At 37.5% G+C, this 17,223-nt stretch overlaps 1 protein-coding gene across 1 annotated transcript in view; it reads left to right on the forward strand.

Moving 5' to 3' along the window:
* Positions 1 to 17,223, forward strand: part of LOC100376752 (5'-3' exoribonuclease 2) — a 100,605-nt gene that overhangs the window by 7,253 nt on the left and 76,129 nt on the right. Inside the window, exons 7-28 of the mRNA XM_002741135.4 lie at positions 72 to 122; positions 502 to 519; positions 968 to 1,057; positions 1,194 to 1,243; positions 1,592 to 1,663; positions 1,774 to 1,827; positions 2,029 to 2,108; positions 2,497 to 2,554; positions 3,044 to 3,101; positions 7,800 to 7,897; positions 8,149 to 8,193; positions 8,380 to 8,502; positions 9,144 to 9,253; positions 12,372 to 12,456; positions 13,255 to 13,413; positions 13,665 to 13,754; positions 14,180 to 14,252; positions 14,557 to 14,640; positions 14,889 to 14,989; positions 15,259 to 15,338; positions 16,063 to 16,119; positions 16,860 to 16,928. Of these exons, the coding sequence (XP_002741181.1) occupies positions 72 to 122; positions 502 to 519; positions 968 to 1,057; positions 1,194 to 1,243; positions 1,592 to 1,663; positions 1,774 to 1,827; positions 2,029 to 2,108; positions 2,497 to 2,554; positions 3,044 to 3,101; positions 7,800 to 7,897; positions 8,149 to 8,193; positions 8,380 to 8,502; positions 9,144 to 9,253; positions 12,372 to 12,456; positions 13,255 to 13,413; positions 13,665 to 13,754; positions 14,180 to 14,252; positions 14,557 to 14,640; positions 14,889 to 14,989; positions 15,259 to 15,338; positions 16,063 to 16,119; positions 16,860 to 16,928 (1,705 nt within the window). The remainder of the gene's footprint in view (positions 1 to 71; positions 123 to 501; positions 520 to 967; positions 1,058 to 1,193; positions 1,244 to 1,591; positions 1,664 to 1,773; positions 1,828 to 2,028; positions 2,109 to 2,496; positions 2,555 to 3,043; positions 3,102 to 7,799; positions 7,898 to 8,148; positions 8,194 to 8,379; positions 8,503 to 9,143; positions 9,254 to 12,371; positions 12,457 to 13,254; positions 13,414 to 13,664; positions 13,755 to 14,179; positions 14,253 to 14,556; positions 14,641 to 14,888; positions 14,990 to 15,258; positions 15,339 to 16,062; positions 16,120 to 16,859; positions 16,929 to 17,223) is intronic.

Raw genomic sequence — 17,223 nt, forward strand, 5'->3', positions numbered from 1 at the left:
TCTAGCAGTGCCTGTACAAGAATTTTACTGAAAAAGAGTGTTATAAAAGTTTTTTTTTTTTTCTGTTTCAGGCAGTCCAGATCACGACCCGAATACTCATCACTGTCTGTGTGGTGCTGATGGTGAGTGTAGAAAACTCCAGCAGCCAATCAAACTATAACCTGTGTAAAGAATGATGATATTCAACATCCAATTCAAATGGCCACATCATATAGATGTTACCAATTAAAAAAAATCAACATTTCTTAATAATTTTTCTTGTGAATGGGGTAAAAAAAATTACATATTGTGAATCAAATATATAGTAAACATGTATTATGTTTTCAACTAATATAGATACTTTATTGTATAAATAATTCAGTCTCTAAAGAACAGCCTCAGTAACTTTCAATCCCTTTTAAGTTTGTTTTCGCAATTGAAATCTGAGACCACTGCATTTTATACAAACCGTGTTTGTCGTCTGTTAACTGTGTTTTCTTTTTTCTTTCACTCTTCTTATAGCGGATCTCATCATGTTAGGTAAGCCAATAATTCCACGCACAATATCAATCTTTTGTGTATTAAAATGTGTCAAAAATATTTTAACCCCCCCCCCCATACTGACATTATTTACCAGTTCTTATGAGTTGTCTTGTTTCGCTAAAAATGCATCGTGTTATGAATAAACTTGTTTCAGCTGACTCCAGGAATGCCATGGAGATGTAATGTGCTTGAAGTATTATTCACATCTGTTAGATTTTAGACTTCTTCCTTGTGCTCTTCAAGGTTCTAGTGAGATTATGTTATTTCAGTTTAAGTGAAAAGATGCACTTGTAACAAACTGTTTACATATGGCCACAGGTTAGCTAATTACTACACTGTAACAATGGGTTATATTTTTATTGTCAAGGTGTTTGAATATATTACCAGACATTGACATTTCTAATGAAATAAATCCAACTATGTCATATATTGTTTTTGTTTTCAGGACTTGCGACGCATGAACCTTATTTCACTATCATTCGAGAAGAGTTCAAACCCAATGCGCCAAGGGCATGTGAGCTGTGTGGGCAGTATGGTAAGTTTTAATGCTGTCTTTGTAAAGACATATCCGCGTCTCTTTGCGAGAAATTCATGTTAACCTTTAAAAAAAAATCTCTCAAGATCTTTGTTTTCTGACAAATAGTGATACGTTGTTAACGATTTGTTTTAAGGTCACGAGATGAAGGAATGTACCGGTGCTGCAAAAGAAAAGGAAGGAGAGGTACGGCTTTTTTTATTTCATTTTATTTCGTGATTCTTGCTTGTATCGTTATTACAGCTGCACCTGGCTTACACCTGTTATTTTTTAAATATTAAGACTGTGTCGATCATATTGTTACTTTCAACTTTAATGTTTGAAAACAAGATGCTGTATAGCGTTTGTGACATGAAATTTAATTGTGCTAAATTGTTATTTATAAATTCTTAATGTTTTTAAACTTAATTTTTAACTAGTGAATTGCATTTCATCAGAGTTGTCAAAAAAGAAATTTACAAACATTAAAGATGCAACTAACAATATACATAATTTATATAAAAAAATTGACATCTAATAATTTTGTTTTATTAGTTTGATGAGTTGACAAAGCCATTTGTTCAAGAGCAAGAGTTCATATTTCTACGTTTGAACATCCTAAGAGAGGTAAGTTCCAAAAAATTTTTTTCTAAGAAAAAAATTTATTTAATTTTATACTGTGGCTCAGTTGGTGTCTCTGTCATGCTATAATGTAACAATTTTTTTTATTGATGCAGTATCTTGAAAAAGAACTGTTTATGACTGGTCTTCCCTTCACATTCGACTTTGAGGTAAGTGTAGTTCGTGTTTCGCTACCCTGCAAGTGCTACCAATCACACATAGAGTAACGTTTTTGTGTATGGCAATCTTTTTGACAAGCGTGCTAATGCGCTTGTGTCTTATTTCAAAATGAATACCATAGTTACCATTGATAGAAGAATATTTTTATATTCTCATTTTGTGTTTATTTGTGTTCTATTCCCTATACATAGAGAGCTATAGACGACTGGGTATTTATGTGTTTCTTCGTCGGCAATGACTTTTTACCACATTTACCATCGCTGCAAATCAGGTAAAAGTTTTGTAAACTTTAAATATCTTTTTTTTTATGTTTATTACGTATGTTTAGATATGTGGAAAATGGCAGAAAGAAAAATCATCTTAATGACAACTGTAAATGCGTTTTTGTATCAATTTAATTTACAATGAAACATCGTCTTGGGTGTTTAAAAAAAATGTTTGTGCTATTGGGTAAAGTCATTGTTCAGTGCTGGTAATGTAGAAAGAATTTTGTAAGACATTAAAAATTTTCAAATTTTGTAGCACAGAACACTTCTCAGGAGTAATGTGATGTTAACAAAATGTTCATGAAAGCTATCAAACTGCAGAAATTCTTAGCAGCGAAAATTAAGCATTTTACAGTGTCTGTTTTTAAACCATGGTTTAACTCGTCTTTTCAGGGAGGGTGCGATTGATAGGCTAATACGTATATACAAGACAGCTGTTTTCAAGACTGGGGTAAGGAATATTTGTTTCAGTGCAATTGATGATCATCGGTATAAAGTTGACACACCTCTCCTTTCAGTCATTCCCGTCAGTATACAATAAGGAGGAAGATCTATCACTTCAGAAACCACTTACCTTATACTGATAGTACATAACGAATGACAATTTATATTGTTTTAAATCAGAACTGAAGATCCTGGGTGTTTGTAGTGTAGAAGATGTAGTATTGGAAAAATAAACCTCGTTTAAGACTGAAACTGATTGATTACCTTAACTAATGGCAGTGTTAAAAAATGGACAGTTTTCAACAAATAAACAATCCAATTTTAAAGAGAAAACTCTGGGATGTGAAAACGCATGTATGATTTGAACAATCAAAACAAGTTACATAGCTGTTTCTTTGGTGACAAAAATATTAATGTTCAAAAATATTCAAGGTCATTGACCCCAAATTTCACTCCTGGGTACTATACATTTACACGAGTGATAATTATTTTGCAGGGTTACCTTACTAAAGATGGTGTTGTGAATTTGGAACGCGTTCAAATGATGATGACAGGTGGGTGAAGATGCATAACTACTTCATTTCTAATTCATAACTAGTTTCATCATTGTTTTAGGAATACTTTTTGACTGATTTATTAGTCCCCGTTCGGACGCAGTCCGAAAACGGGGACTTATGTTTTGCCCTGTGTGCGTCCATCCGTCCGTCCGTGCGTCCGTGATCACATGTATCTCGAACATGCATGGACCGATTAAGTTCAAACTTCACTCATACATCACACATTATATGGGACATATGCACATGCATTTTTTTCATGATCCGATTAACGATAGCCGAATAGCGGCCATTTTAAGGCCGAAAATGCATCAAAATCGCACATTTTCACCATTCCGGACCCGGATCTCAGTTATGCATGGACGGATTTTGTTCAAATTTGGTACATACATTAAACATAATAGGACCTTGATGCACGTCATTTTTTTTTTTGGATCGGGTTCGAAATGGCCGACTGGCGTCCATTTTGTTTTAAAGAATTCAGTTCTGGATCCGTATCTGAGACATGCTTGGATTGATCGAGTTCAAACTTCACACACACAAGGTACATCATGTCACAAACATGTATGTGCATTTGTTTCATGATCTCATTAACGATAGCCAAATGGCGGCCACTTTAAGGCCGAAAATGCATTGAAATCGCACATTTTCACCATTCCGGACCCGGATCTCAGTTATGCATGGACGGATTTCATTCAAATTTGGTACATACATTAAACATAATAGGACCTTGATGCACGTCATTTTTTTTTTCGGATCAAGTTCGAAATAGCCGACTGGCGGCCATTTTGTTTTAAAGAATTCAGTTCTGGATCCGTATCTGAGACATGTCTGGATTGATCAAGTTCAAACTTCACACACACAAGGTACATCATGTCACAAATATGTATGTGCATTTGTTTCATGATCTCATTAACGATAGCCAAATGGGGGTCGCTTTAAGGCCGAAAATGCATTGAAATCGCACATTTTCACCATTCCGGACCCAGATCTCAGTTATGCATGGACGGATTTCATTCAAATTTGGTACATACATTAAACATAATAGGACCTTGATGCACGTCATTTTTTTTTTCGGATCAAGTTCGAAATAGCCGACTGGCGGCCATTTTGTTTTAAAGAATTCAGTTCTGGATCCGTATCCGAGACATGTCTGGATTGATCAAGTTCAAACTTCACACACACAAGGTACATCATGTCACAAATATGTATGTGCATTTGTTTCATGATCTCATTAACGATAGCCAAATGGGGGCCGCTTTAAGGCCGAAAATGCATTGAAATCGCACATTTTCACCATTCCGGACCCGTATCTCAGTTATGCATGGATGGATTTTGTTCAAATTTGGTACATACATTAAACATAATAGGACCTTGATGCACGTCTTTTTTTTTTCGGATCAAGTTCGAAATGGCCGACTGGCGGCCATTTTGTTAAAGAATTCAGTTCTGGATCCGTATCCGAGACATGTCTGGATTGATCAAGTTCAAACTTCACACACACAAGGTACATCATGTCACAAATATGTATGTGCATTTGTTTCATGATCTGCTTAACAATAGCGGAATGATGGCCATTTTAAGGCCGAAAATGCATCAAAATCACGTATTTTCACAATTCCAGAACCGGATCTCAGTCATGCATGGATGGATTTTGTTCAGATTTAGCACAATGTGTTGTACATATGCAGGTGCATTTCGGTCATGATCTGCTTTGAATGTATATGTCACTCAAATATGAACGGAACGGGGACGTGTCATTGACAATGACTTTTTACATTTTTAATGACTGAAAATACATGTTTATTGTGTATGCATTAAACAGTGTTTATGACATGAATCTCACCCGTTTATCATGTGACTTTGTGTGACACAGTCTTTAGTTTGTAGCCATCTTGAACAGTTCCGTTTTTTAGTCCAGTGTTTTGATTTTCTCAGAGTTTAAATTCACTTGAACACTCCACCATCTCCAGTCACCACCGGCTTTGCTTTTTAGGTGGGCACCCCCCCCCCCCCAAGATAAACATAGTATCCCAAATACTGGTTCATATGTCATTGTTCATACCATTGTAGTTACAGTGCTCGCTGTTTCTACCTCATAGCTAACTGATTTTTTTGTAGTTGCAGTCACGCTGTTTCTGCCTGTAGAGCTACCTCTACCTACTAATCTTTGTTCTTGTAGAGCTACAGTTTCCTACCTTGTAGTTGCAGTCACACTGCTTCTACCTGTAGTTGCAGTCATGCTGTTTCTACCTGTAGTTGCAGTCACACTGCTTCTACCTACATTTACTAATTCTAACAATATCATTTGAGGGCTAGTATAGTTTTTTGAACAATGTCGTTTTACATGCTTTTATTTCAGTTAAATATTTATTTCTCTTTGTGTTTATTCTACTGTTTCATGTCTGGGTGCTCACCGTGTCACCATGCAGTGTGTATCACCTAGTGTTATGTTTCATGTCTGGGTGCTCACCGTGTCACCATGCAGTGTGTATCACCTAGTGTTATGTTTCATGTCTGGGTGCTCACCGTGTCACCATGCAGTGTGTATCGCCTATTGTTATGTTTCATGTCTGGGTGCTCACCGTGTCACCATGCAGTGTGTATCGCCTATTGTTATGTTTCATGTCTGGGTGCTCACCATGTCACCATGCAGTGTGTATCGCCTATTGTTATGTTTCATGTCTGGGTGCTCACCGTGTCACCATGCAGTGTGTATCGCCTATTGTTATGTTTCATGTCTGGGTGCTCACCATGTCACCATGCAGTGTGTATCGCCTATTGTTATGTTTCATGTCTGGGTGCTCACCGTGTCACCATGCAGTGTGTATCGCCTAGTGTTATGTTTCATGTCTGGGTGCTCACCATGTCACCATGCAGTGTGTATCGCCTATTGTTATGTTTCATGTCTGGGTGCTCACCATGTCACCATGCAGTGTGTATCGCCTATTGTTATGTTTCATGTCTGGGTGCTCACCGTGTCACCATGCAGTGTGTATCGCCTAGTGTTATGTTTCATGTCTGGGTGCTCACCGTGTCACCATGCAGTGTGTATCGCCTATTGTTATGTTTCATGTCTGGGTGTTCACCGTGTCACCATGCAGTGTGTATCGCCTATTGTTATGTTTCATGTCTGGGTGCTCACCGTGTCACCATGCAGTGTGTATCGCCTAGTGTTATGTTTCATGTCTGGGTGTTCACCGTGTCACCATGCAGTGTGTATCGCCTAGTGTTATGTTTCATGTCTGGGTGTTCACCGTGTCACCATGCAGTGTGTATCGCCTAGTGTTATGTTTCATGTCTGGGTGCTCACCGTGTCACCATGCAGTGTGTATCGCCTAGTGTTATGTTTCATGTCTGGGTGCTCACCGTGTCACCATGCAGTGTGTATCGCCTAGTGTTATGTTTCATGTCTGGGTGCTCACCGTGTCACCATGCAGTGTGTATCGCCTAGTGTTATGTTTCATGTCTGGGTGCTCACCGTGTCACCATGCAGTGTGTATCGCCTAGTGTTATGTTTCATGTCTGGGTGCTCACCGTGTCACCATGCAGTGTGTATCGCCTAGTGTTATGTTTCATGTCTGGGTGCTCACCGTGTCACCATGCAGTGTGTATCGCCTAGTGTTATGTTTCATGTCTGGGTGCTCACCGTGTCACCATGAAGTGTGTATCGCCTAGTGTTATGTTTCATGTCTGGGTGCTCACCGTGTCACCATGCAGTGTGTATCGCCTAGTGTTATGTTTCATGTCTGGGTGCTCACCGTGTCACCATGCAGTGTGTATCGCCTATTGTTATGTTTCATGTCTGGGTGCTCACCGTGTCACCATGCAGTGTGTATCGCCTATTGTTATGTTTCATGTCTGGGTGCTCACCGTGTCACCATGCAGTGTGTATCGCCTATTGTTATGTTTCATGTCTGGGTGCTCACCGTGTCACCATGCAGTGTGTATCGCCTATTGTTATGTTTCATGTCTGGGTGCTCACCGTGTCACCATGCAGTGTGTATCGCCTATTGTTATGTTTCATGTCTGGGTGCTCACCGTGTCACCATGCAGTGTGTATCGCCTATTGTTATGTTTCATGTCTGGGTGCTCACCGTGTCACCATGCAGTGTGTATCACCTAGTGTTATGTTTCATGTCTGGGTGCTCACCGTGTCACCATGCAGTGTGTATCACCTAGTGTTATGTTTCATGTCTGGGTGCTCACCATGTCACCATGCAGTGTGTATCGCCTATTGTTATGTTTCATGTCTGGGTGCTCACCATGTCACCATGCAGTGTGTATCGCCTATTGTTATGTTTCATGTCTGGGTGCTCACCGTGTCACCATGCAGTGTGTATCGCCTATTGTTATGTTCGCTGTTTTTTCTTGTGCTTAGGTGGGACACGTTGAGCGTCCCTTATGCCAATAAAATATTTTAAACTGTATGCAACTTGAGTGTTTGTGTCGTAAAAAATAGTTTAATCTTGTTAACGCTAAAGTCAACTTTTGTTATATTTCACAGTAATATTTTTTTTCATGTTTTTTTCAAAGATTTTAATCAAGAACTTCGTAGCCAGTGAGAAATTCTGTGCATTTGTTCTAATATTGATAAAGGAATTAAGAAGAAAAATTTTAGAGGTTGAAAATATATCCATGCCATTATCATTTTGTTATCGTCGTTAACGTATTTTGTATTTTTTGTGTCTAAATTAGACTTGGGCGAGATGGAAGATGGAATCTTCAAGAAAAGACGGAGTGATGATGTGAGGTTCCGTAATATCCAGAAAGAAAGAAAGAAAAGAAATAAGAGAGTAAGTAGTGTAAAAACGTGCATGGCGACCACAATTTGCCTTCTAGAACATCTAAACGTGCAGAATATCTAAGAAAAATCCTATAACCACACCTCTTTGAATATACCTTGTAATAAAACCTAGCATTCTACAACCAACACCACAATATATGCAGCTTTGAACCAGTGCTGAGTTTGAGGTTACCTGCTTTCTTCTTCATGACGGTGTTTTTAAACCTGACAAACATTTCTTTGTCTTGATCTACTTTTCAGAATTCAGCGCCGTCGTTTGTACCCGCTGGACAATATGCCCCACAGGTAAGTACGTTGTGATTTAAGTTGAACAAAACTTTCAAATGCGAGCAGTGTAAAGCCAAATTATTATGAGATTGTGTTGTAATGTTGTAATTGTAACTATTTTTCAAACCTGTCTGCATACTTATTGGCTTTTGTTTTACTCTGTAATGACTGTATACATGATTTGTCTGTGAATTCTGTTTGTAGCCTGTCAGCAGTTCACCGTCAGCGATATCGAATCCCAGACAAGAAGCTTACCAAATGAGAATGGGAACCGGACCCAAGTCGTCTACTGGTTCAAGTGCAGTGGGTCAAGATCTTGCCAACCTGGTATGTGTTTTGTTATTGTTCTTTTAACCATGCTGCTGCAGACGTGGTGAAGATGACATGCCTTGTAAATCTGTTGTTTGACTAGCCTGGATACTGTTCGTTTGTTTTGTGGTTCTCTCCAAAATGGTCTTGAAATGTTGCCTGGACTTTGCTCTTTAACCATGGAAATTTAATTCCAACGTCATGAAAAATGGGGCTGTTGCATATTTTTGTCTCTGTGGCAGTCACAAAACGTATAACTGTCATCCGTTGTTAAATTAGCATATTCAGATTACCAGATTCCTGTTTTTTATCATCCAATCATTGTCATAGTTGACCGGTCAATGACCGCAAAGTCAAAATATACCCGTAGGCAACATTTCCAGACTATTGTAGATAGGATCCACAAAACATTGGAAGGGAACCAAGCTAATGTTTGACATGTATTTGCATTTAACAAAACAACAATCAATTAAAATACCTAATATTAGAATGGTATTAAATTATACAAGGAATCACATTTTGCACTAGTTTACTCGTTTTTCTGTGCCTGGCATGGCATACAAACAGGAGGCATCAACAATATCATTATCACTTCAGTGGAACATACATTAAATTTTTTAAATATATTGAAAATAACAACCTGATTTTTTTTTTTGCAGGATGCCGCTAAAGCTTTGAAAACTATGCTTGGAAGCGATTCCCAACCCGGAAGTAAAAGAAAGAGGGAGGACGAGGAAGAAGAAGACGATGAACCTAAAGACGATATCAGGTAAAATTAATCAGACTTAGTTTCCATGATGAGTGAGGTGGCAGATGGATAATTGAAACTGTGAATGCATATTACGGGTATTACATGCCCATGTATCTTTTTTTTAAATACCTACTTGGTATTAATATACATGTACCTGACCTTGAACGTGTTTGTATTTAGTAAGGCGATACATTATTTAAAAAAAAGTTTGTGAGGGCAATATCATGATTTGTTGCCCACCATGGTGGTGGGCATGATATAATAATAATATCATGATATCACATCAAACAGACACCACCCAAGCTTAATTATTCAAATATTCAAATTACCAGTATGTAATACCGGTCCTACTATTTAACGCCCGGACACGCGAGGGAGTGTCCGGGCACGCGCGGAGGCGAACAGGGGGGAATACCTAACGCGCGGGGCAGCGGCAGCAATCCTTGTACTGTATAATATTCGTTTATGCTCAAAATTTGAACCGGAGTGGCGAATTCGAGCAGCTAACCACACTTTTTATGATCGACGCCCGGGCATTCCGGCGAGTCGAGTCCGCCATGTTGTTTACTAATTTTGGTTAGCGTTTAACAATAGGACAATACCATTCGATCCATGGGGGTGACGGTACGGTAAATATCGTGAACGGTACGCGGTACAGAGTTCGGTAAATCTCGTGTACGGTACAGAGGGGATATGTTCGTCCAATGTTTTTATACTTTGTAATGTAATTCAAACAAATAAATAAAAAACGTATATTCGTAGCCATGGGCAAGACTTAAAATGTAATCAACCGTTTTATTCATCCATGATTTGTACAAAGATCGTATATTTTGTAAGTGTATAAAGCATTTTCCACATTAAGCTTTCAATATAGATTCTTAAACACAAAATATCAAATATATCTTTAAGTGTAAAAATCGATTTTTTTATTGTAAATGGTAACTTCCTGTAAAAACTTAAGATGCCTTTTTTATTTCCTGTACCAGTCACCCACCCCCTGTCCCCACTCTTACAGCATGCGGTAAATTTCTTATTGTACACGCAGTTTACGGTAAACCTGGTTTATACCTCTTGTCGAAAACACAGAGTTTGGTCAATCTCGTGCACAGTGTAGCGTACGGAATATGTTACGTTTCGTCCACATATTTCAAAGTGTTGACGCCACGACACATATTCAGCTGTGATTGACACTCTATTGTACAACTACAACAGAGAGGGGAACATACACTGTCCCTAATTCAGTTCAACCACGGTCACTATTTTTTAGTAACCGTGGTTCAACCCAAGCAAGGCACGTTTTTTTTCAAATAAACATGACATACCAAATATGATGAACTTGTGTAATTCAGAAAAAAAAGGTTGTCATTTGTTCCGGCTTGGAGCCTGATGGTAAGGGAAAACATTTACATAACCAGGGCGAGTTGCGTCGAGAGACAAAGCATTTTTTTTTTTTTAAATCAGTGTATGACGTTGCTTTTAGTTTGAACAATTTAACTTGCGGACATGATAACACCTTCTTTTCAGAACTATTACAGAGTTATGACATTGTCTTCGGTGTGGACGATTGAACTTGCCGACATGTTAATGTTTTTTTTTTTTCAGAACTATTACAGAGTTATGCCATTGTCTTAGGTGTGAACGATTGAACTTGCCGACGTGTTAATGTATTTTTTTCAAAACTATTAGTGTTATGCCATTGTATTCAGTGTGGACCATTGAACATACCGACGTGATAATGCCGTTCTTTGGAACTAATGGGAGGCATGCGCAATTGTACTTCCCCGTTAATATTTTAACTTGGAGTTCTGATACTGCATTATAGCGACAACAAAAAACACGTTTATCATAGCATTGTCAATTTCGAATAATTTTGAATAAAAATATTTTCCACAAGGGCGGGGTGTCTGTCTATTTACTATACATGTTTTAATTTTCGTTTTAGTTGACTTGTACTTTGAATGATTTTGAATAAAAATATTTTCCACTAGGGCGGGGTGTCTGTCTATTTACTATACATGTTTTAATTTTCGTTTTAGTTGACTTGTACTTATTTTTAATAAAAATATTTTCTAAAAGGGCGGTTTGTTTACTATACATGGTTTACAGTGGGCGCAAACAAAGCGAGACTTTCTTAGCGGCACTGTTTTGAAAACGATTTGCTACATTTTGCGACAATCTCACTTTTTCTTGCAACACTCGATTATCGACAAATTATGTTTGGTCTCGATACGTATTATGGCTGAGTGGTTGTCTGTTTTCACATTGTAACATTATAACACAACCACGAAGCTCTTGGATGCTAGCCCTGAATACAGTGCTGTGTGTACGGGAGCGCGTTTGGTTGATAGACGACCCCACCACAGCCCGGCGTACCTCCATAGACTGTACGCAGGACTACCTAGATCCATGATACGATACAATATAGCACAACAATGAGAAACATGCTTTTTTCACATGAGGTAAATAATTTCCGCGTAACTACGGGAGTCTCGCCACACTTGCACAAACTTTTCCTGTCCTTGTCCTTCGACAATGTCGGCACATTCGTAGGACTGTCACCCCCATGGATCGAATGGTATTGTCCTATTGTTAAACGCTAACCAAAATTAGTAAACAACATGGCGGACTCGACTCGCCGGAATGCCCGGGCGTCGATCATAAAAAGTGTGGATAGCTGCTCGAATTCGCCACTCCGGTTCAAATTTTGAGCATAAACGAATATTATACAGTACAAGGATTGCTGCCGCTGCCCCGCGCGTTAGGTATTCCCCCCTGTTCGCCTCCGCGCGTGCCCGGACACTCCCTCGCGTGTCCGGGCGTTAAATAGTAGGACCCTGTAATACTGTTAATGTAATAATACAAGAGCCATTATTGATTGATGGTTATGGTCAAACAGAAATGGGGGGGGGGGGGGGGGGCTGGCTTAGCTTGAAACATAGGGAGAAATATACAAAAGGAAATGTTACATATGGTAATTGACTTCACTTATTGTAATTTATCACTGCACATGTATATTAATGCACCTGTATCATTTTCTTTTACACATTCTTTTATTGCATGTTCTACAGTTTCATTTCAAACTTTTCAGTTTTGATGTTACAGTCATTACACTTTGTTTCATTTTGTTTCATTTCAGGCTGTGGGAAGATGGTTGGAAAGATAGGTACTACAAGTTAAAATTTGACGTGTCTGAGAATGATGAACAGTTTGTTCAAAGTGTGGTAAGTGTTGGAAAGATAGGTACTACAAGTTAAAATTTGATGTGTCTGAGAATAATGAACAGTTTGTTTAAAGCGTGGTAAGTGTTAGGAAGTGCATAACCACATTCTGTTTTTTAAGTTGACGTGATCATACAGTTGAACTTCAGCTTATGTACGTGTACTTGATCTAAGAGCAAATGTACTTTTCCCAATTGAGTCAATGTTTGGTCTTCGCTCCCTGAAATGGTTCTTGTAGAACTACATGTACTACCCCCGGTACTTTAATAGACCAGTTTTATTATGCCATTGTATTGTACTGTAAATGCATTAAATGAGCGTTCACTGGGTTTTAATTTAACTATTTTTAACTAAATTAAATCTACACGAAAATGTAAAATAACAATAAAACTTGTTTCCCCGACAAATTAGTGAAATTAAATTTTTACAGTAGTTTTAGCAGAGAGCATGATAACAAATAGGACATTCAATACACTTTATGCTGAAGGTTCCACCATCAAATTTGTGTATACTTTGACACACATGACTGTTCTTTACCATTGCGATAACAGTAAGATATTGAGACAATCCTTGTTCATGCTCTGGCAGTCTATACTGTACATTTTTTGAGTTTATTTACCTTGAAAGTTGGAAGACATATCACAAAACTATAAATAAAATGCTCTTCCAATTCACATTGGGCCCTGTATGTGTATACGGCCATCGGCGCAGACTGAATGTTTTTTTTTGTACAGCCAAGTCGTGCAATATTTTGGCCTATTTATGAGAAGAAAAGTTTATTTCTTCTGATTATTATTACAGGTGAGTTCCTATGTTGAAGGACTGTGCTGGGTGTTGAGATATTACTACCAAGGATGCCCGTCCTGGAAGTGGTACTTTCCATTTCACTATGCTCCCTTTGCGGCTAACTTTATAGATATTGGCAAGCTTCCAAATGACTTTGAGAAAGGTACCAAACCTGTAAGTTTCAGTACATTGTTTTTTAGTAATGATAAATAGATTTGGTTGAATTGTGCTTGATTTTGGTCTGCTATTTGCTTGGTGTTTTTCGTGGATGGAGTTCAGACATTTGTATAATCGAGGCAATTTTTTTTTCTGTGCTACAGAGAGACAACTTTGCTGTAACTTATTGTAATGTTTTAATGGAGCAGCATTAATATATCCTTCCCTCTAAGGCAATGTATTAATTGTTTCACTGTGTTAATTTCCAGTTTAAACCGCTTGAGCAGTTAATGGGAGTGTTTCCCTCTGCTAGTGGACAGTTTTTACCTGAAACATGGAGAAAACTAATGAGCGACCCAGTAAGTAATCCGCATTTAATCTCCTCGTATTTGATCTCTTGCAGTTTTGCATTCACTGTATTCTCAGCCATTAAAATATGACTTTTTTATCAGAAATACACCTTGATCATATTTACATAAGTGCATGAGTTATTAATAGGGGATACTATATCTTGTTTTACGATGGCGAATGACATAGCATGACTGATCCGTGTATGTACGTATGAATGCTGCATTGTTTGTTTTATCTGCATCAACTGCAATTGCAGCCTTGCACAAAAATTCAGAAAATTGTCTAATGATATCATATAAAATTACAGCCTTTCACAATACATGTACTAGTAATACTTGTGAGCAAGTACAACTACCAGTTACCTTCTTGAATTTCATTGTGTTCATCATTTCTCATTCATAAAATGAGATAATCTTGATTTGTCTCTACACAGGATTCTCCTATCATAGATTTTTATCCCGATGATTTCGCAATCGATTTAAACGGCAAGAGATATGCATGGCAAGGTAAGCTAATATCTGTTGATGGTGAGAACAATTTCCAATTGTTCTAACTCATGAATATTTTGTTGCACATTTCCATGTTATTATGAGTGAAAATTGTACTACATTGTACCATAAATGGCATGCACCAAAATTGAAAGCTGACTGTACGCGAGTCATTCCGTTTGATACTACGCCTAAAACATGCAATGTTATTTTTAATTGTAACAACCTACAGAATTGCACAGTTTCTATTACCACTATGAAAAACCAAATAACAAAAATAGACTTCACTTTTTATAATACATGCTGTATTTCTAATTTGTAGGAGTGGCGCTGCTACCATTTGTAGATGAGAAAAGACTGAAAGAAGCCCTTGTGGGCGTGTATTCAGACTTGACACCTGAAGAAAGTAAGTCTACAGTCACCATACTGCACACAGCTCCTGCAGTGAGTGGGTGTAGCGGGATGTGGTGGGGTGTGTGTCTGTATTTTGATAATATGTTACAGTACACAGATGATTTTGCAACAACAATGTTGTTCAAACATTTTTGGGGAAACGTCCAAATTCACAGTTTTATTTATTTGTTTTCTTAAAATGGTTTTAATTGTACCTTTGATTAGTTTTGAGATAAAACACAAACACTTCTTTTTTTTTAGTTCACAGGAATGGTCTTGGGAGTGACAGACTGTTTGTTGGTAAAAAACACCCAGCATATGACTTCTTCAAGGAGTTGTATGATGGTGGTGACTTCAGTGAGGTATGTGTATGTATGTGTATCTGTAAAGTATTATGTTACTGTATTATGATTTGCAAATGAATATTTCACTGGTGTCCTTAAGAACGGGGTATCACAGTGAATAGTTTCCTCGATTCTTTAAGCCATGGTGTCACAGTGAATATTTCTCTGGCTTCTGTGAATTTTGTCTTCAGAAACACCTTCAATAAATCATCAAAATGTGAAAATTAGGCAGTATTTTGACCCCATAAAACCACAAAACTGATCATCATTATTTCTACATTTTACAGCCAGTGGACATGAACCCCAAACTGACAGAGGGTATGTCAGGAACCATATGGGCCGACGAGTTTGTGTGCATGCCTGGAGAGTAAGTAACGAATGTAATCTCTTTAGCTGTTATGAGTTGCTTTTCAATAAATATAATGCAAGTTACTTTGGTATTAAATGTACATTGGCAATACATGCTTGATTCTTTTTTTGAGAATAATTTTGTTCAGCGATATAACAGACTTTTATTCGCTCTGTACCACAGAGTTATTAAATAAAGAAATAACACTGAATACACTGCATGGTAAAATACTATGTTGAGTGTATTGAGTTAGATGCACAACTTGCATTGAACAAATGTTCCTGCGTGAATCATCGACCATGGTGCTTTCCAACAGTAATTTAGTTAGTGTTAATTCTAATTTTCATCCCTTGAGTTTATCTCAGTTTAGAATGAAAGCTGGTTCATGAAAGATATTCGTGTATACATGTACATGTATCTGCTACTGTGGAATACTTTATTTTCGCTGGGATTAATTATCGCAGATTGGGCGTTTTGTATGGAATTTATTTTCACTGATTTTTGATGGGTTTAATGTGAAATATAGGAAAAAAAGTATATTCGCTGGATTTTATTTTCACGGAATCATCCCTTCAGTAAAAATGACGACAATAAATTCCAAGTGAAAATTAAGTATTCTACAGTATTTAACATCTGGGGTCTAATAGCAGTTGTATATTAGTTATGTTTGATAGCATAGTTGACTTACTGGTGTAATTATAATATGTAAATATAATATAATTATAATATAATTTCTATTCAGACCGAGGAAGTCCCCATTACCGATGCTAGAAGATTTGCGTAATACTGAAGTACTAAGGTAAGCGTCATGTTATTTCTGACTTGTTGCAGTCTGACTTTTAGCTCCGCTGTCGACTTTGTCAAGCAGAGTTTATCATACGAGTGATTGTCCGTCGTCCGTGTCGACTTTTTACTTTTTCGGCTTCTTCTTGAAAACTATAACTCTATTGCTTTGATACTTTGTGTATATGTACTTTGGGCAGACCTTTCCCAGATTTGTTCATTTCGTTATGATATCTTCAAATCTCTAATTTGGATGAATATTTTTGTCATTTTTTGGGGAAAGTGATATTTTCGACTTCTTGTTGGAAACTGCAAGTCTGATTGCTTTGATATTATACATATAGACCCCTGAGGTAGATTTCACTCAGATTTATTCATTTAATTGAAATGTGCATTGCCAACAGCTTGTTTACATTGCAATTTACATTTTTTTTGAGTGATATGCAAAAAGTGGCTGCCAGGTGGTCATATTTTATCAATTTTATATTTTAACAAATTTGCTCTGTATTTGCTCTATTGAGTGATCCACAACCAGTTGAAAATAATGCACATTTAATATCCATTCAATTTCCTTGCTCAGATGGAATAGCTTATCAGAGTGCAAAAATTATTTTTACTCAGTCATGATTTTCACAGATCAAATCTTAGACCTTGCCATAATACACTACAAAAAAAATTTAAATTATCTTACTGAAAAAAAAAATTACCTTTTGGTTTTGTATCTTCTATCACATGTTCTTTTTGACTCATTCACAGTGTTTCATTCAGGGACCCTCAATATCCCGAAGACCATGTCTTTTCAGCCAAACTGTTACCTGGAGCCAAGTAAGTGTAACCTTCGTAAGTTATACTCACAGTTCTACGAGTTAACCACACAGATCTACGAGTTAACCACACAGATCTACGAGTTAACCACACAGATCTACGAGTTAACCACACAGATCTACGAGTTAACCACACAGATCTACGAGTTAACCACACAGATCTACGAGTTAACCACACAGATCTACGAGTTAACCACACAGATCTACGAGTTAACCACACAGATCTACGAGTTAACCACACAGATCTACGAGTTAACCACACAGATCTACGAGTTAACCACACAGATCTACGAGTT

This window comes from Saccoglossus kowalevskii, chromosome 2 (assembly GCF_978046115.1).
Source record: "Saccoglossus kowalevskii chromosome 2, keSacKowa6.1, whole genome shotgun sequence".
Classification (NCBI taxonomy): Eukaryota; Metazoa; Hemichordata; class Enteropneusta; family Harrimaniidae; genus Saccoglossus; species Saccoglossus kowalevskii.